At 39.7% G+C, this 17,285-nt stretch overlaps 1 protein-coding gene across 1 annotated transcript in view; it reads left to right on the top strand.

Annotated features, from left to right (window-relative positions):
* Positions 1 to 17,285, top strand: part of OCA2 (OCA2 melanosomal transmembrane protein) — a 527,910-nt gene that overhangs the window by 17,884 nt on the left and 492,741 nt on the right. The window contains exon 2 of the mRNA XM_040493912.1: positions 11,940 to 12,231. Coding sequence (XP_040349846.1) covers positions 11,984 to 12,231 — 248 coding nt within the window. The 5' untranslated portion in view covers positions 11,940 to 11,983. The remainder of the gene's footprint in view (positions 1 to 11,939; positions 12,232 to 17,285) is intronic.

Here is a 17,285-nt window from a genome sequence, read left to right as displayed (position 1 = left end):
CCCCCCCCCCCTCTGGATTAAGCCATATAGTTTATCTGCTTGGTCAATTTTCTTTTATTTCAACTCCCCCCCCCCCCCCATTGGTTTGTTGTAGCTGGTATTTTTGGTTGTTTTGTTTTTTGTTTTTGTTTTTTGCTTGTTTGTTTTTTGTTTGTTTATTTGTTTTTTGTTGTTTGTTGTTTTGTTTGTTTTCTTTTCTAGGGCTACTTCAATGAACAAATCAAAGCACACCTGATGGAGGGTCCAAAATATCACTATGGGGAGGGAGATAAAGCAACCAAAGTCACAACAACAGAGAGCAAGGAACACACTCCAAAAAAGCACCTCCTGAAGGGCCAGGCCCTGGACAGTATATGACCCTTCTTTAATATAGTAGTGCTCACAGGTGCAGGACACATAACAAGCTTTTAAAACACATAAGGGACAGAAAACTAGCCAAAATGATGAAACAGAAGAATTCTCCTCAAAAGAAATTCCAGGAAGAAATGACAACTAAAGAATTGACGAAAACAGACATAAACAATATAGCTGAACAGTTATTTAGAATGATAGTCATAAAATTAATTACTAGGCTTGAAAAAAGGATAGAAGATAGCAGAGAATCTATTGCTGCAGAGATCAAGGAACTAAAAAATAGTTATGATGAATAAAAATGCTGTAAATGAGGTGTAAAATAAACTAGACATAGTGACAGTGAGGATTGAAGAGGCAGAGGAGAGAAAAAGTGAAGTAGAAAATAAAATTATGGAAAAAGATGATATTGAGAAAGCTGAGAGAGAGAAAAAAATTCTACACCACAAGGGGAGAATTAGATAACTAAGTGATTCAATGAAACATAATATCTGTTATCATAGGAGTTCCAGAAGAAGAAAGAGAGAAAGGGGCGGAAAGTGTACTTGCACAAATCATAGCCAAGAACTTCCCCAGTTTAGGGAAGGAAACAGACATTGAAATCCAGGAGGCACAGAGAATTCCTTTCAGCAGTAACTTGAATTGATCTTCTGCATGACATATCATAGTGAAACTGGCAAAATAGAAAGATATAGAGAGAATTCTGAAAGCAGCTAGGGACAAACAGGCCTTAACCTACAAGGGTAGACACATAAAGGTAGTAGCAGACCTATCTACTGAAACTTGGCAGGCCAGAAGGGAGTGGCAGGAAATACTCAATGTGCTGAATAGGAAAAATATGTAGCCAAAAATCCTTTATCAAGCAACACTGTCATTCAGAATAGAAGGAAAGCTAAAGGTTTTCCCAGACAAACAAAAACTGAAGGAGTTCATCACCACTAAACCAGACCCTAAGGGGGGGCTCTGTGAGTGGAATGTTGCAAAGATCAAAAAGTACCAGAGACACCACTACAAGCATGAAACCAACAGGATAACATAATGACTCTAAATACATATCTTTGAATAATAACACTGAATGTAAGTGGACTAAATGCTCCTATCAAAAGACATAGGTTATAAGAATGGATAAAAAAACAAGGCCCATCTATTTGCTGTCTATGAGAGACCCATTTTAGACCTTTTGACCATTTTAGACCTTTAGACCTTTAGATAGAAAGTGAGGGGATGGAAAATCATCATGATACTTGTAAGTCAAAAGAAAGCTAGAGTATCCATACTTATATCAGAAAAACTAGATTTTAAACTAAAAGTTGTAACAAGAGATAAAGGGCATTATATCATAATTATGGGTCTATTCATCAAGAAGAGCTAACAATTATAAATGTTTATGCACCCAATTCAGAGGAACCCCAATATATAAAACAATCACAAACCTAAGCAATCTTATTGGTAAGAATGTGGTAATTGCAGAGATTTTAATACTATACTTACAACAATGGACAGATCATCTAGGCAGAAAATCAATAAAGAAACAATGATCCTGAATGACACACTGAACCAGATGGACTTGACAGATATATTCAGAACTTTTCACCCTAAAGCAGCAGAATACACATTCTTCTCGAGTGCACATGGAATATTCTCCAAGATAGATCACATACTGGGTCACAAAACAGCCCTCAATAAATATAAAAGAATTGTGATCATACCATGCACATTTTTAGATCACAATGCTATGAAACTTCAAATCAACAATAGGAAAAAGTGTGGAAAACCTCCACATGCATGGAGGTTAAAGAACATCCTACTAAGGAATGAACAGTCAACCAGGCAATTAAAGAAGAGATTAAAAAAATATATGGAAAAAATGGAAATGAAAATACAACAGTCAAAAACCTTTGGGGTGGAGCAAAGGCAGTCCTAAGAGGAAAATACATTGCAATCCAGGCCTATCTGAAGAAATAAGAAAAATCCCAAATACAAAATTCTAACCACACACTTAAAGGAACTAGGAGCAGAACAGCAAAGACACCCCAAGGCCAGCAGAAGAAGAGAAATAATAAAGAGCAGAAATAAACAATATAGAATCCAAAAACACCATAGAACAGATCAATGAAACTAAGAGCTTGTTTTTTGAAAAAATAAACAAAATTGATAAACCCCTAGCCAGACTTCTCAAAAAGAAAAGAGAGAGAACACAAATAGATAAAATCATGAATGAAAATGGACTTATCACAACCAATCCCTCAGAAATACAAACAGTTATCAGAGAATACTATGAAAAATTATATGTCAACAAACTGGACAATCTGGAAGAAATGGACAAATTCCTAGACACCCACACATTGCCGAAACTCAAATGGGAAGAAATAGAAAATTTGAACAGACCCATAACTAGTGAAGAGATTGAATAAGTTATCAACAATCTCCCAGCAAATAAGAGTCCTGGGCCAGATGGCTTCCCAAGGGAATTCTACCAGACATTTACAGCAAAGTTAATACTTATCCATCTGAAGATGTTCCAAAAAATTGAAATGGAGGGAAAGCTTTGGCTTATTCTATGAAGCCAGCTTTACCTTGATTCAAAAACCAGACAGAGACCCCACAAAAAAGGAGAGTTACAGGCCACTATCCCTGATGAACATGGATGCAAAAGTTCTCAACAAGATACTTACAAATTGAATTCAACAGCATATAAGAAGAATTATCCACCATAATCAAATGGGATTCATTTCTGGGCTGCAGGGCTGGTTCAGTATTCACAAATCAATCAATGTGATACATCACATTGATAAAAGAAAGGATAAGTACAATATGATCCTGTCAATAGATGCAGAAAAAGAATTTGACAAAATACAGCACCCTTTCTTTTCAACTTCTTTTAACATTTATTTTTCAGAGACATAGAGTGTGAGTGGGGGAAGGGCAAAGAGAGAGGGAGACACAGAATCTGAAGCAGGCCCCAGGCTCTGAGCTGTCAGCACAGAGGCTGATGCGGGGCCCAAACCCACAAACCACGATATCATGACCTGAGCCGAAGTCAGACGCTTAACCGACTGAGCCACCGAGGTGCCCCACAGCATCCTTTCTTAATAAAACCCTCAAGAAATTCTGGATAGAAGGAACATACCTAAACATCATAAAAGCCCACAGCTAATATCATCCTCAATGGGGAAAAACTGAGAGCTTTCCCCCTGAGATCAGGAACATGACAGGGATGTCCACTCTCACAACTGTTGTTTAACATAGTGTTGGAAGTCCTAGCATCAGCAATTAGACAACAAAATGAAATAAAAGGCATCAAAATTGGCAAAGAAGATGTCAAACTTTCACTTTCCACAGACAACATGATACACTACATGGAAGGCCAAAAGACTACTAGAACTGATACATGAATTCAGCAAAGTCTCAGGGTACAATATCAATGTACAGAAATCGGTTGCATTTCTCTACACTAATAATGAAGCACCTGAAAGAGAAATCAAGGAACTGATCCCATTTACAATTGCACCAAGAACATAAAATACCTAGGAATAAATCTAACCAAAGATGTAAAAGATCTGTATGCTGAAAACTATAGAAAACTTATGAAGGAAATTGAAGAAGACAAAGAAACGGAAAAACATTCCATGCTCATGGATTGGAAGAATAAATATTGTTAAAATGTCAATACTACCCAAAGCTATCTACACATTCAATGCAATTCCAATAAAATTGCACAAGCATTCTTCTCAAAGCTAGAACAAACAATCCCCAAATTTATATGGAACCACAAAAGACCCTGAATAGCCAAAGTAATATTGAAAAAGAAAACTAAAGTGGGAGGCATCACAGTACCGGGATTTAGCCTGTATTACAAAGATGTAATCATCAAGACAGTATGATATTGGCACAAACACAGACGCATAGACCAATGAAATAGAATAGAGAACCCAGAGTTGGACCCACAGATGTATGGCCAACTAATCTTTGACAAAGCAGCAAAGAGTATCCAGTGGTAAAAAGACAGTCTGTTTACCAATGGTGCTGGGTGAACTGGAGAGCAACATGCAGAAGAATTAAACTAGACTACTTTCTTACACCATACACAAAAATAGTGCTCGCTTCGGCAGCACATATACACCATACACAAAAATAAACTCAAAATGGATGAAAGACCTAAATGTGAGACAGGAAAACATCAAAACTCTAGAGGAGAAAACAGGCAACAACATATTTGACCTCAGCCACAGCAATTCTTGCTTGACACATCTCCAAAGGCAAGGGAATTAAAAGCAAAAATGAACTATTGGGACTTCATGAAGATAAAAAGCTTCTGCACTACAAAGGAAACAATAAACAAAACTAAAAGGCAACTGATAGAATGGGAAAAGATATTTGCAAATGACATATTAGATAAAGGATTAGTATCCAAAATCTGTACGGAATTTACCGAAGTCAACACCCAAAAACAAATAATCCAGTGAAGAAATGGGCAGAAGACATGAATAGACACTTTTCCAAAGAAGACATCCAGATGGCCAACAGACACATGAAAAGATGCTCAATGTCACTTATCATCAGGGAAATACAAATCAAAACCACACTGAGATATCACCTCACACTGGTCAGAGTGGCTAAAATGAACAATTGCACTGTTGGCGGGAATGCAAACTGGTGCAGCCACTCTGAAAACAGTGTGGAGGTTCCTCAAAAAATTAAAAATAGAGCTACCCTATGACCCAGCAATAGAACTACTAGGAATTTATCCAAAGGATACAGGAGTGCTGATTCATAGGGGCACATGTACCCCAATGTTTACAGCAGCGCTATCAACAATAACCAAATTATGGAAAAAATCTAAATGTCCATCAACTGATGAATGGATAAAGAAGATGTGGTTAATATATACAATGGAGGGGCGCCTGGGTGGCGCAGTCGGTTAAGCGTCCGACTTCAGCCAGGTCACGATCTCGCGGTCCGTGAGTTCGAGCCCCGCGTCGGGCTCTGGGCTGATGGCTCAGAGCCTGGAGCCTGTTTCCGATTCTGTGTCTCCCTCTCTCTCTGCCCCTCCCCCGTTCATGCTCTGTCTCTCTCTGTCCCAAAAATAAATAAATGTTGAAAAAAAAATATATATATACAATGGAATACTACTTGTCAATGAGGAAGAATGAAATTCTGCCATTTTCAGCCACGTGGATGGAATTGGAGGGTATTATGCTAAGTGAAATAAGTCAGAGAAAGACAGGTATCATATGTGTTCACTCATATGTGGAACTCGAGAAACTTAACATAAGACCATGGGGGAAGGGAAGGGGAAAAACAAAGAGGGAGGGAGGCAAACCATAAGAGACTCTTAAATACAGAGAACAAACTGCGTGTTGATGGTGGGGGGAGAGGGGAAAATGGCTGATGGGCATTGAGAAGGGCACTTGTTGGCATGAGCACTGGGTGTTGTATGTAAGCAATGAATCATGGGAATCTACCCCCAAACCCAAGAGCACACTGTACACACTGTATGTTATCCAATTTGGCAATAAATCATATTAAAAAAATAAATTTTCTGAGGTTTGTTTTATGGTCCAAGGTGTAGTATATCTTGGTATATGTTCTATGGGCACTTAAAAAGTATGTTCTGCTGTTGTTGGGTGGAGTATTCCATATGTGTCAATTAGATCCTATTGGTTGATGGTGTTATTCATTGCGTCTATATCCTTGCTGATTTTCTGTGTGGTTGTTCTATTAATTGCTGAGAGGGAAATGAAATTTCCAACTATAGAACTGTACATGTGTCTTTCTTCTTTCAGTTCCATTAGTTTTTTGCATCACATATTTTGCAGTTCTGTTGTTTGGTACATACATATTTAAGATTTCTGTGTCTTTTTAGTAAATTGACTCTTTTATTATTATATAATGTCTCTCTTTGTACCTAATAATTTTTCTGAAGTCTATCTTATATCAATACAGACAGTTGTGCTTTCTTTGGATTAATGCTTGAATATCTTTTTCCATTCTTTCACATTTTAGCCTACTTATGTTATTATTTTTGAAGTAATTTTTTTGTAGACTGTATATAGCTGAATCATGTTTTATAATCCACTCTACCAGTCTCTGTCTTTTAATTATATTTATACCATTTATATTCAATGGAAGTTTAATGTTAGGAATGTGGGTTAATTGTCTTATTTTGTAATTCCATTTTGATTTATCTCCTGTATTTTTGAATATATCTCTTTTGTAGCTTTTTCAAGTCGTTTCTCTAGGTGTTAAATTATATATACAATACTTGTCATAGTGTTATCATTTTATCAGTTTGAGTTAAATTTAGAAAAACCTTACCCCTCTCTATATCCTTTTACTTCCTCCATTTATGATAAATTTGTCTTAAATATTTCCTCTACATAGATTTATAACTACATCAAAGAGTGTTACAATTTTTGCTTCAAAATCAAACATAATTTAGAAGATCCAAGAGGAGAGGAAAATGTTATATTTACCCATTTCTTGTTTCCATTTTTTCTTTTTTACCTTCCTGATGCTCCAGAATTCCTTCCTTTAGCTGTCCTTTTATGTTTCAATAACTTCCCTTAGCCATTCTTTTAGGATAGTTCTTTTAGTTTTGTCCATCTAAGAAGGTCTGATTTCATCTTCATTCTTGAAGGATATTTTCACTGGATAGAAGATTCTAGGTTAATAGTTTTTATTTTTTCATTACTTGAAAAAATATTCCACTTCTGTCATTTGAATTGTTTTTACTGTCTAGGTATATTGTCATTTGCTAGTGGTTTCAAGATTTTTTCTTTGTCTTTCTTTAGTCTTCAGAAGTTTGTCTATTTTATGTCTTGATGTGGATTTCTTTGAATTTATAATTTTTTAATATCATTAAGTGTCTTGGATCTGTAAGGTTTATGTGTTTTGCCAAATTTGGGGAGTTTTCAGCCCTTATTTCTTTAAATGCTTTTTCATCTACACAGTCTTTCTCTTCTTCTGGGATTCTGATTACATGAATGTTAAATATCTTATTATTGTCCCACATGTTTCTGAGGTTCTGTTAATTTTTTAAAAACTATCAGATTGTATTTCTGTTGTTCTGTCTTCCAGTTCATCAGTTCTTTTCTCACCACCCCCCCCTCCATTTTGTTGTTAAGCTCATCTTTGAGTGTTAATTTTGCTATTGGTTTTTTTTTTTTTTTCACTTCTATTTGGCTCTTCTTTTCTGAGACTGTTTCTATGTGGGATTTTCTCTTTTCCCCCCACTTGCTTCAAGTGTCTGTTATTGCTTGTTGAAGTGTTTTTATTTTGGCTGCTTTAAAAATTTCAGTCAGATAATTCTAACATCTTTTATTTAATTGTTTTCTTCTATTTTTTTCAAGTTGAGGTATTCCTGGTTATCACTGTGACAGTTGATTTTTTTTAATTAAAATCTTTTGAGTTTCATTGAAAATTTTGGGTATTATGAAACTCTGTATTCCTATTTAAAGTTTCTTTTAGCTGACTTCCTCTGACACCACACCAGAGGAAAGGCCTGGTACTGTGCCATTGCTTCCAGGTGGGGTTAGATGTTCAAGTTCTTCACTTGGCTTCAGTTTACATCTGGATGAGGAAGGATTCTCTATTTCTGGGTGAGGATGGGGCTCTGGCTCCCCACTGGGCCTCTGCTGATACCATCCTGGCTGGAAGGGGGTAAAGCACCATATTACTTCTTATGTGGCTTCTAGTGACATCATTGGGGGTGCCCTCATTACTGCCAAGCAGTGGTTAAAGTCTTGACTTTCCTCTTGGCCTCCTCTGACATCTTAGCAAAGATGGGGAGGGGTTCTTTTTATTGTAGGGAGGGGTGAAGTTTAGGTTCCCAGTGTGTGGTTTCTGCCTACACAGGGGTTGAGGGGTGTGTAGGGAGCAGGTGGGACTACCTAGCACCCAGTAGAGGTGAACATCCCAGATCCCCATAAGTCTTCTCTGACACCAATAGGGATGGGGGCCTGGGTCCTTTATTTCAGCCTGGGGAGGGTGGAGGTTTAGACTCCCCACTTGGCCTTTGCTGTCTTGGGTGGATATGGGTTTGCAGTGTTTGGCTCCAGTTATTTTAGGCAAGCAGTTATTGCCTAAAAGTTTTCTGTCCTGCTAAGCTGCACCTTAACTACTCCTTTGGTTAGAAAAAGTAGAATTTAGGGGAGCCTGGGTGGCTCAGTCCGTTGAGCGTCCAACTTTGGCATCAGGTCATGATCTCGCAGTTCGTGAGTTTGAGCCCCACGTCGGGCTCTGCTGACAGCTCAGAGCCTGGAGCCTGCTTCAGATTCTGTGTCTCTCTCTCTCTGCCCCTTTCCTGCTCATGCTGTGTCTCTCTCTCTCTGTCTCTCAAAAATGAATAAATGTTTTTAAAAAAAGCATGCTTTTCTTGGGACTTTGGTCTTTCCAGGTTGCCAACTTCTTCAGCACCCTTTCTGGGATATATGAGGCAAAATAAAAATTCAGGGGCCTCACTGCTCTGTCATTTCTTGGGTCCCTAACCAGTTTTCTTTCTTCTCTCTACCTTTCAGAGTCTTCTTATGGTTGCTTTATACAAAATGTCAGGTTTTTCATTGTATTTATCAAGAGAAAGAGGGAAAAGTAGGTCTACTCTGTCTTCCTGGGAGCAGTAGTCCTGAGATGTATCTTTATAGTGTTGGCAGATATCACAGTATGTTTCCATGCTGGCCTGAATTCTTCACGAGAGGAGAATTGCAACAATACCACTGAGTAGGTGAGAGTGGGAGGGCTCCAGTGTACCCAGTAGGGTTGCAAACTGTTGTGTACTTGGGAGGCTGGACATTTTATTCTCATTCCTACTAGTTTTGTCAGTGTGCCAATTCTGGGACTTTTGCTATCGGAGACATTCATCACCTTCACTGTTCTCTGCTTTGAATCTCAGTGTCTGGCTCCTGCTTGGGCTCCCAGGTCAGCATCTTCCTGCTGAGTTTGGCCAATAGGAAGCTCTGCTGGGAGATTGAGGGATGGGGAGAGGTAAGCTGGTACTTCTTACCACTCCACTCTGCTTTGGGAGGCATCTCTTCTGGCACTCCACCTTCTTTCAGAAAGGCTCACCATGGTTTCTGCACTCACCTTCTTCCTCTGCTCCTCAGCTATGGTGGGGTGGAAATTTCCCCACTGTTGTTAATTGCTAGCCTTTGGTGAGTGTCACAGCATGTCCACCTCTTGTGTAACCAGTTTCCACGGTTAGGGTCTTCAGCTTCTATTTCCTTCTTGGACCCTGGTTGACTCAGTCAGTGAAGGAAGGAAGAGGCAAAGGCAGCAGCTGAGGTTGAAAAGGAGGGAGGGTGTATGGGATTTTAAGGAGGGAGATGGAGGAGAACAGGAATGAAAATTGCCCTGGGAGATGTGTTAAAATTGTTGGGCAGTTTTAGGACCCAGTAGGAACACTGCACACAGAAGTCATGTAAAACTGTCAGGACCACAGAGGGTTCTCTATGGCTACATTCAGCTGCTTAGATGCTGGCACAGGGAAGGAAAGCCAATGTTGGGGGTTTTGCCATGGGTGGCAGACAGACCCCAGGGTAGCCCCCATGATCCCTACTGCCTGGTGGTCATGTCCTTGTGTGATTCCCTCCCCTGAGTTAAAGGTAGGCCTTGTGCCTGGCTTCCAACCAGTAGGATATGGCAAAGGCAGTTGATGGGATGTCGCTCCTGTTGTTGTGTTACATTATGTAAAATTTTGCCTTGCCAGTGGAGACTCATGGTTGCTTGATGAAGTGAGCAGACATGTTGGAGGAGTCCACATGGCAAGGAACTGCAGGAACCTGTAGAAGGTGAGGGTGGGTTTTGAGAGCTTAGTGTGTGGTCTCTAGTCCACAGCTAGCAAGAAGCCAGAGCCCCAGTCCTGTAGGACCAGGAAGTGAATTCTGCCAACATTGAGTCATCTTGGAAGCAGATTTTTCCCTCGTTGAGCCTCTAGATAAGAAAAAAAGCCTGATGACACCTTGAGATCCTTAGAAAATGACCCAGCTAAGCCTGCCCCAACACCTGACCCACAGAAACCCTGAGCTTATAAACATGTGTTGTTTTAAGCTTACCAATTTTGTATTAATTTGTTATGCAGCAATAGAAAACTCACACATCAGGTGAGCTTGACAGAATGAGTTGGGGCAAGTAGGAGGAGAGGGTTTGCTGGGAAGAGGAGTGGGGACAGGGGGTGTTTGGCTGATGAAGAAGCAGAGAAGCTCCCTGCCATTGAGGTGATCACATAACTGAGAGTCCAGGGGGTGGGAAGCATCATCTCTGTAGATGTTGAAACCAAAATATGACAAAGGTAAAACAAGACCACAAGCTATGATTCAGATCTTCAAAGAATGAAGAGATATGACCAGGAAGATATTAGTTGTTTCAGTAAGGGGTTGGTGGGGCATTCCAATGACATGTTCTAAAGCAGCTGGAATACTTTAGGGATGGGAGAAGATTGCAGTGGAGAGCAAGGAGGATACCTTTCCAAACTCTTGGTAGGGCTAACTACATAATTTATGGAGCCCCATGCAAATGAAAATGTAGGGCTCCTTTTTCAAAAAACAGGAAAAGTGTGATGTTAAGAGTATTAAAATGTAAAGCTTTTTCCTTTCTTCCACACTCTTTTTCTTGACTTGTCACAGTATTTTAAAATGTCATTATTCTAAGGAAGGAAAAATTAAAAATCTAAATTATTAGCATGAATGTCATCCCTGATCTTTATTTTGAAGTATAATTTTAAATGCAAATATGAGAGCATTTAACTTGTAGGTGGAATCAGGAAAGTTGTACAGTTTGTATTTTGCAGTTCATACATGCATGTGGACTTTGTTCTTACCAGACAATGGAAGCATTGCACTAAACTAATGTAAATGTATTTACTTTACTTTTTGATACAGGCATATTCTACCAACATTCCACCTTCTTCTTACTGATGAGTGAGTCACAAGGAGTGGTGAATCCATGTATTGTACCCATTGAACCCATAGTCATGTACATTGCTTCTCAGTGTTGCAAATCCTGCTCAACCAAAGCTCACAACGAGTGTTGGGTTCAAAGCAACCATTGAAAGCAAACCATTCTGCTGCAAATCAAAGGTTATTGCTGGGGTTATGGGATGCTAGCAAATGTAAAAGAATAAAATTGTAATGGTTAGAAATATAATCCAAGAGTAGGACATCATAACCTTTTAATTTTACTTTCAATAAGCAGTTGTTTTCATTTTGATAGTAGGTATTATTTTCTCATTACAAAGGTATTAATTTGTTAGATGCAAAACCCATAAAACCATAGCATAGACAGGAACAAAGGAGAAAGCCCCCACCATCCAGAGGTACTCATGTTTCAGAGGCTGAGTCTTTTTGGCCTTCTGTTCTATGAAAATGCTATGTATATATTTATATCAAGAAAAATATCATAGTTTATCAATGTTTTTTCTGTATCCTTAATTTTCTCCCATATCAATGAATATCCTTATAGAGCATTTTAGTTGAATAGCATTTCATACTGCACACATATTACAACTTAACTAATGCTTCAGAGAGAGACTGCATGGATTCCATATGGATTCCCCAAAGTGCAAACAATATTTCCAGTTTGCTTTTCATCAACAGTGGTTTCTTTCTGGCTGACCTGGTGAGAAGAGTGACAACGGAACATGCATCTAGAGAACAAAGATGGTGGGCTGACCTCTGGTGTGCTGGAGATGGAGCTACATCAGTCATCTGCTCCTATGTGTGCTGGCCTGGGAAGGCCAGGGCTGGCGGTACCTGCCACCAGCAACCGCAGGCTACTGCAGGGAGTCAACAGGGTAGACCCCACATCCCCCTACTCCAGCAGGGCAACTGGGCAGAGCTGCTTGGCTTCTGTGGACCAGGATTTTGGTTCATTCCTCACAGAGCAGAGGTGAGTTTATAATAGTTTTATCTGGAATGTGGAAGTCACAAATATTGTGTTTTATGAGTGTAGTTCCCCTATTTTTTGTGGGAAATTTTCAGATATTATTCAAGGAATGCAAGAATCTTTCTATCATTAGATCACTTTCCTGACCTGTTTAAAATGAATGCTCTTTCTAAAATGTAGCTAACATAATTCCAAAAGATTATAAAAATAGAAAAGAATTTTTAGCATGAACTTGGAATTTATTATATTATTTTAAGGCGTTAAAAGTATTCCATGATTTTAAAAAGCACATGCTGTATCCGTATATGCTTATATATATGTATCTTGAAATATGCTTTATTCCTATAAATGTCAAGTGAATCATTTCAATATTGTTTTTCACGTTAGAAAAATCTTGATTTACATTAAAAAAACTTTTGATAAACCCTTAAATATTTACCAAAGTAAAATAATAAATAGGTATAAAAGTGTGCTATAAGTGTCTATTCATACCCATGTAGGGACATACTGGTTACCCTGCAGATCTGGGTATCCTGGTCCCTACAGGCAAGAAGTCCTGCTTGGGGCAGTTGCTTAGCCAGAACCCATGCAGTACCAGTGGTCTAATGTTGAAAAAGGCAAAGATCACAGAAATACATACAAGTGTGGTATATAGCCCTGCCACTTGTCTGAGACTGCCTTCTCAGGTCCTAGCTCTGCATGGCATCTGCTTTGATGCTTGGGAGTTTGCTGTCATCAGCATCTTTGGCTCAAGCTGCTCCGCTGCTGTGTTCCTGTGAATATAGAACGTTGGCACAGTAGGTGTGTGGGGATGGGGAGAGGTACCTGCCCATGAGTGTGCCTCTCTGGAGCTGAGTAGGGGATTGTCGGTGCCTGGCCCACCTGAACCAGTAAAGGGCTGCAGGTATGGTGGGGCTGGGTCCACTTGTCAAGGCATGCGCACAGGGCTACCTAGCGCATGGGAGAGCTTCCCACTGGGCTGGGGTGGGTGGGCAGCTCCCAGCTGTGAGGGCCAGCTTTATTTTGTAAAGGGCTAGAGGAGGCCATTTCCTGTTTGTGTCCCACACCTGGAACTGTGGGGGTGGGGCAGCTCCTTACCTGGGAGGCCCTAGAGAGATAAAATAAGTTGGCCATGGCTCCAAGCCACACTCCACTGCCCCAACTGTGCAGGCAGCTAGGAGCAGGCAAAGGAGAAGGGCCCCTCCACCACCACCCACTGCCTCAGGTTGGCTGAGGCTGGGTGTGAGGCTGGCTTTCTCACATCCTCAATTGACTGTATGCAGATTTACACCTGGATATAGGAGAGAGCTATGGGCTCCACCTGAGTCAGAGTAAAAGGACAAATCTATATACAACCATATCTCAGAGATTTTCTGATTAGGTTCCAGACCACCACAAGAAAGCAGATATCTCAATAAAGCAACTCAAATGAGTTTTTTGTATCACAGTGAAAATAAAAGTTATGACTACACTATACTGTAGTCTAATAAAGTGTGCAATAGTATGTCTACAAAAACAATGTGTATATCTTAATTAACAAATACTTTATTGCTTAAAAATGGTAACCATCAAAGATGGCTGAGAAGTAGGGGAACCTGGATTTCCCTTGTCCCTCAAACACGGCTGTATTGAGGTCAGATCACTTGGAACACCCAGGAAATCAACCTGCGGAGTGGCAGAAGGATCTCTGCAGGTGGAGGGAGACATTGGAGGGACATTGGAGGGACATGTGTATATGAATTGGGGGAGATAAAATGGCATAGGCAAGGTGGGGAGGGAACCCCTTTTGTGAACAGACAAAAGGGAGAGAAAGAGAGAGGGATTCAGTATCTACTTAGCATTAGAGGAAAACCTCTCCAGACCATGGACTGGGAAATGAGAAATATGGAGAGTGCTGGTTTCCATTTTGCAAACAGCCTTAGGAGCTGAAACTTAGAGGTATGAAAGCGCCCGACTTTCTCTGGACTGGAGCCGGCTGTGTATGCACGTTGGCGGGAGAAGGAGCCAGCCCAGGGTGCTGTAGCAATCTCAGGTGCTCACTGGGAGAGAATAGTCCCTTTCTTCCAGTACTGTGGGAAGAGGATTTATTGCCTCCCCAGGACAAAAGACCCTTTGGTGGCAGCCAAAGGCCTTTTATCAGCAGGGCTGAGGGGCCCTACAGCTGGACAGGGTCCCCACAGTGCAGGACCGTTTAAGACATCAGGGTTTGAATCCCAGTCGAATGCCTAGAAGGCGCAGGAGAACTGTGGAGCAGGGCAAGCTAACTGTGCTATTCTGTGATGGCTGCCTAAATAGCATGGTTTGAGACCCCCGGTTGGGAGAGAGTTTGGAGTGTTGGCCATTTTTCTCCCAAACACCAACATGGAGGGACTTCAGGGAAGCAGCACAGCAGTCCCCCAGTGGAGGCAGGCTTACACCAAACCCCGCTCCTCCATGCCTGGCAACTGCTTTTCTACTGGAGCTAGACTGACTGAGCCAACGCAGCCAACCTCTCCTCCAGGTCAGCATAGCCACTGGTCCCGGGCACAACCAGACAACTGTTCTTTGTTTTTGTCTGTTTGTCTCTCTGTCTGTTGGTTTGTCTGTTCTTCTATTCTCTCTACCTTCTTCTTTTTTTTCTTTTGGAATCAGGCTCATAGTTTCTGATTTGTTTTTGGTCAATTCATATATATATATATATATATATATATATATATATATATATATATATATAAATTTTTTCTGCTTTTTTTGCTGTTTAGTCAGGCATTTTTACACCTTTCCAATATCTTCTTTTTCTTTATTTTATTTTCTCTCTCTCTCTGGATTAAGACTTATACTCTCTGGTTAGTCTTCTTTTCTCCCTTTTCATTTTTCTCTTTGTGTGGGATCAGGCTCCCCCCCCCTTTCCTTTTTTTATAGGGCTACTTCAATGAACAAATCAAAGCACAACTGGTTGAAGGTCCAAACACTCCACCACTACAAGAAAGGAGGAGCTTTGAAGAGGACTGACCAGTGGGATAGAGCAGCCAAAATGCCACAATAGAGTGTATGCAACACACCAAAAAATTCCTGAAGTGCCAGGCCCTGGAGAGTGTATGACCCCTACTTAATATAGTAGTACTTGCAGGTATGGGACATATAACAAGCTATTAAAACATGTAAAAGACAGAAACCTAGCCAAAATAATGAAACAGAAGAACTCTCCTCAAAAGAAAATTCAGGAAGAAATGACAGCCAGAGATTTGCTCAAAACAGATATAAACAATATATCTGACAACAATTTAGAATAACAGTCATAAGACTACTAGCTGGGCTTGAAAAAAGCACACAAGACACCAGAGAAACCCTTTCTGCAGACACCAAAGACCTAGGAACTAGTCAGGATAAATTTAAAAATGCTATAACTGAGATGCAAAACAAATGATACAGTGACTGCAAAGATGGAAGAAGTGGAGGAGAGAATAGGTTAAGTAGAAGATAAACTTACAGAAAAAAAATTAAGCTGAAAAAAAGAGGGAAAGGAAATTACTAGAACATGAGGGGAGACTAGGAGAAATAAGTGATTCCAAGAAACTAAAAAATATCCAAATCATAGGAGTCTCAGGAGAAGAAGAGTGAGAAAAAGGGGCAAAAGGTTTATTTGAGCAAAGTATAGCTGAGAACTTCCCTAATCTGGGGAAGGAAACAGGCATACAAATTCAAGAGGCACAGAGAACTCCCTTCAAACTAACAAACCAGGTCAACGCCATGACATATCATAGTGAAACTTACAAAATACAAAGATTTGAAGGAGAGTTCTGAAAACAGCTAGACACAAAAGGTTTTTTTGTGTACTTTATGTGTCTACTACAAGGGTAGACACATAATGTTAGTAGCAGACCTGTCCACTGAAACTTGGCAGGTCAGAAGGAAGTGGCTGGAAATATTCAATGTGCTGAATAGCAAAAATATTCAGCCAAGAATCCTTTATCCAGAAAGTCTGTCCAGAATAAAAGGAGAGATAAAGGCTTTTCCAGACAAACAAAAACTAAAGGAGTTCATGACCATTAAACCAGCCCTGCAGAAAATCCTAAGGAGGACTCTGAATGGGAAGTAGCAGCAAAGACTACAAAGGATTGGAGACATCACCACAATATGAAACTTACAGATAATACAATGGCAATAAATCCATATCTTTCAATCATCACTCTGAATGTAAGTGGACTAAATGTCCCAATAAAAAGACATAGAGTATCAGAATGGATTGAAAAAAAACCAAAATCCATCTATATTCTGCCTACAAGAGACTCATTTGAGACCTAAGGACACCTGCAGATTGAAAGTGAGACCCATCTATCATGCTACTGGATGTCAAAAGAAAGCTGGAGTAGCCATACTTATATCAGACAAACTAGGTTTTATTTATTTATTTATTTATTTATTTATTTATTTATTTATTACTATTTTTTAAATGTAATTTATTGACAAATTAGCTAATGTACAGTGTATACAGTGTGCTTTTGTTTTTGGGGGTAGATTTCTGTGATTCATTGCTTACATACAACACCTAGCACTCATCCCAAGAAGTCCTCTCCTCAATGCCCATCACTCATTTTTCCATCTCCCCCCATCAAACCTCAGTTTGTTCTCTGTATTTAAGAATCTCTTATGGTTTGCATCCCTCCCTCTCTGTTTGTAATTATTTTTTATCCTTCCCTTCCCCCATGGTCTTCTGTTAAATTTCTCAAGTTCCACATATGAGTGAAAATATATCATATCTGTTTTTCTTTGACTGACTTATTTCACTTAGCATAATATGCTCCAGTTCCATCCACGTTGCTGCATATGGAAGGATTTCATTCTTTCTCATTGCCAAATAGTATTCCGTTGTATATATATATAAACCATATCTTCTTTATCCATTCATCAGTTGATGGACAGTTAGGCTTTTTCCATAATTTAGCTGTTGTTGATAACACTGCTATCAGCATTGGGGCACATGTGCCCCTATGAATCAGCACTCCTGTATCCTTTGGATAAATTCCTAGTAGTGCTGTTCCTGGTTTATAGGGTAGTTCTATTTTTAATTTTTTTGA

This window comes from Herpailurus yagouaroundi, unplaced genomic scaffold (assembly GCF_014898765.1).
Source record: "Herpailurus yagouaroundi ecotype Mexico unplaced genomic scaffold, PumYag 185, whole genome shotgun sequence".
In the NCBI taxonomy this organism is placed as follows: Eukaryota; Metazoa; Chordata; class Mammalia; order Carnivora; family Felidae; genus Herpailurus; species Herpailurus yagouaroundi.
Note: the sequence above shows the minus strand (reverse complement) of the source record. Positions and strands in the feature narration are given on the sequence as shown.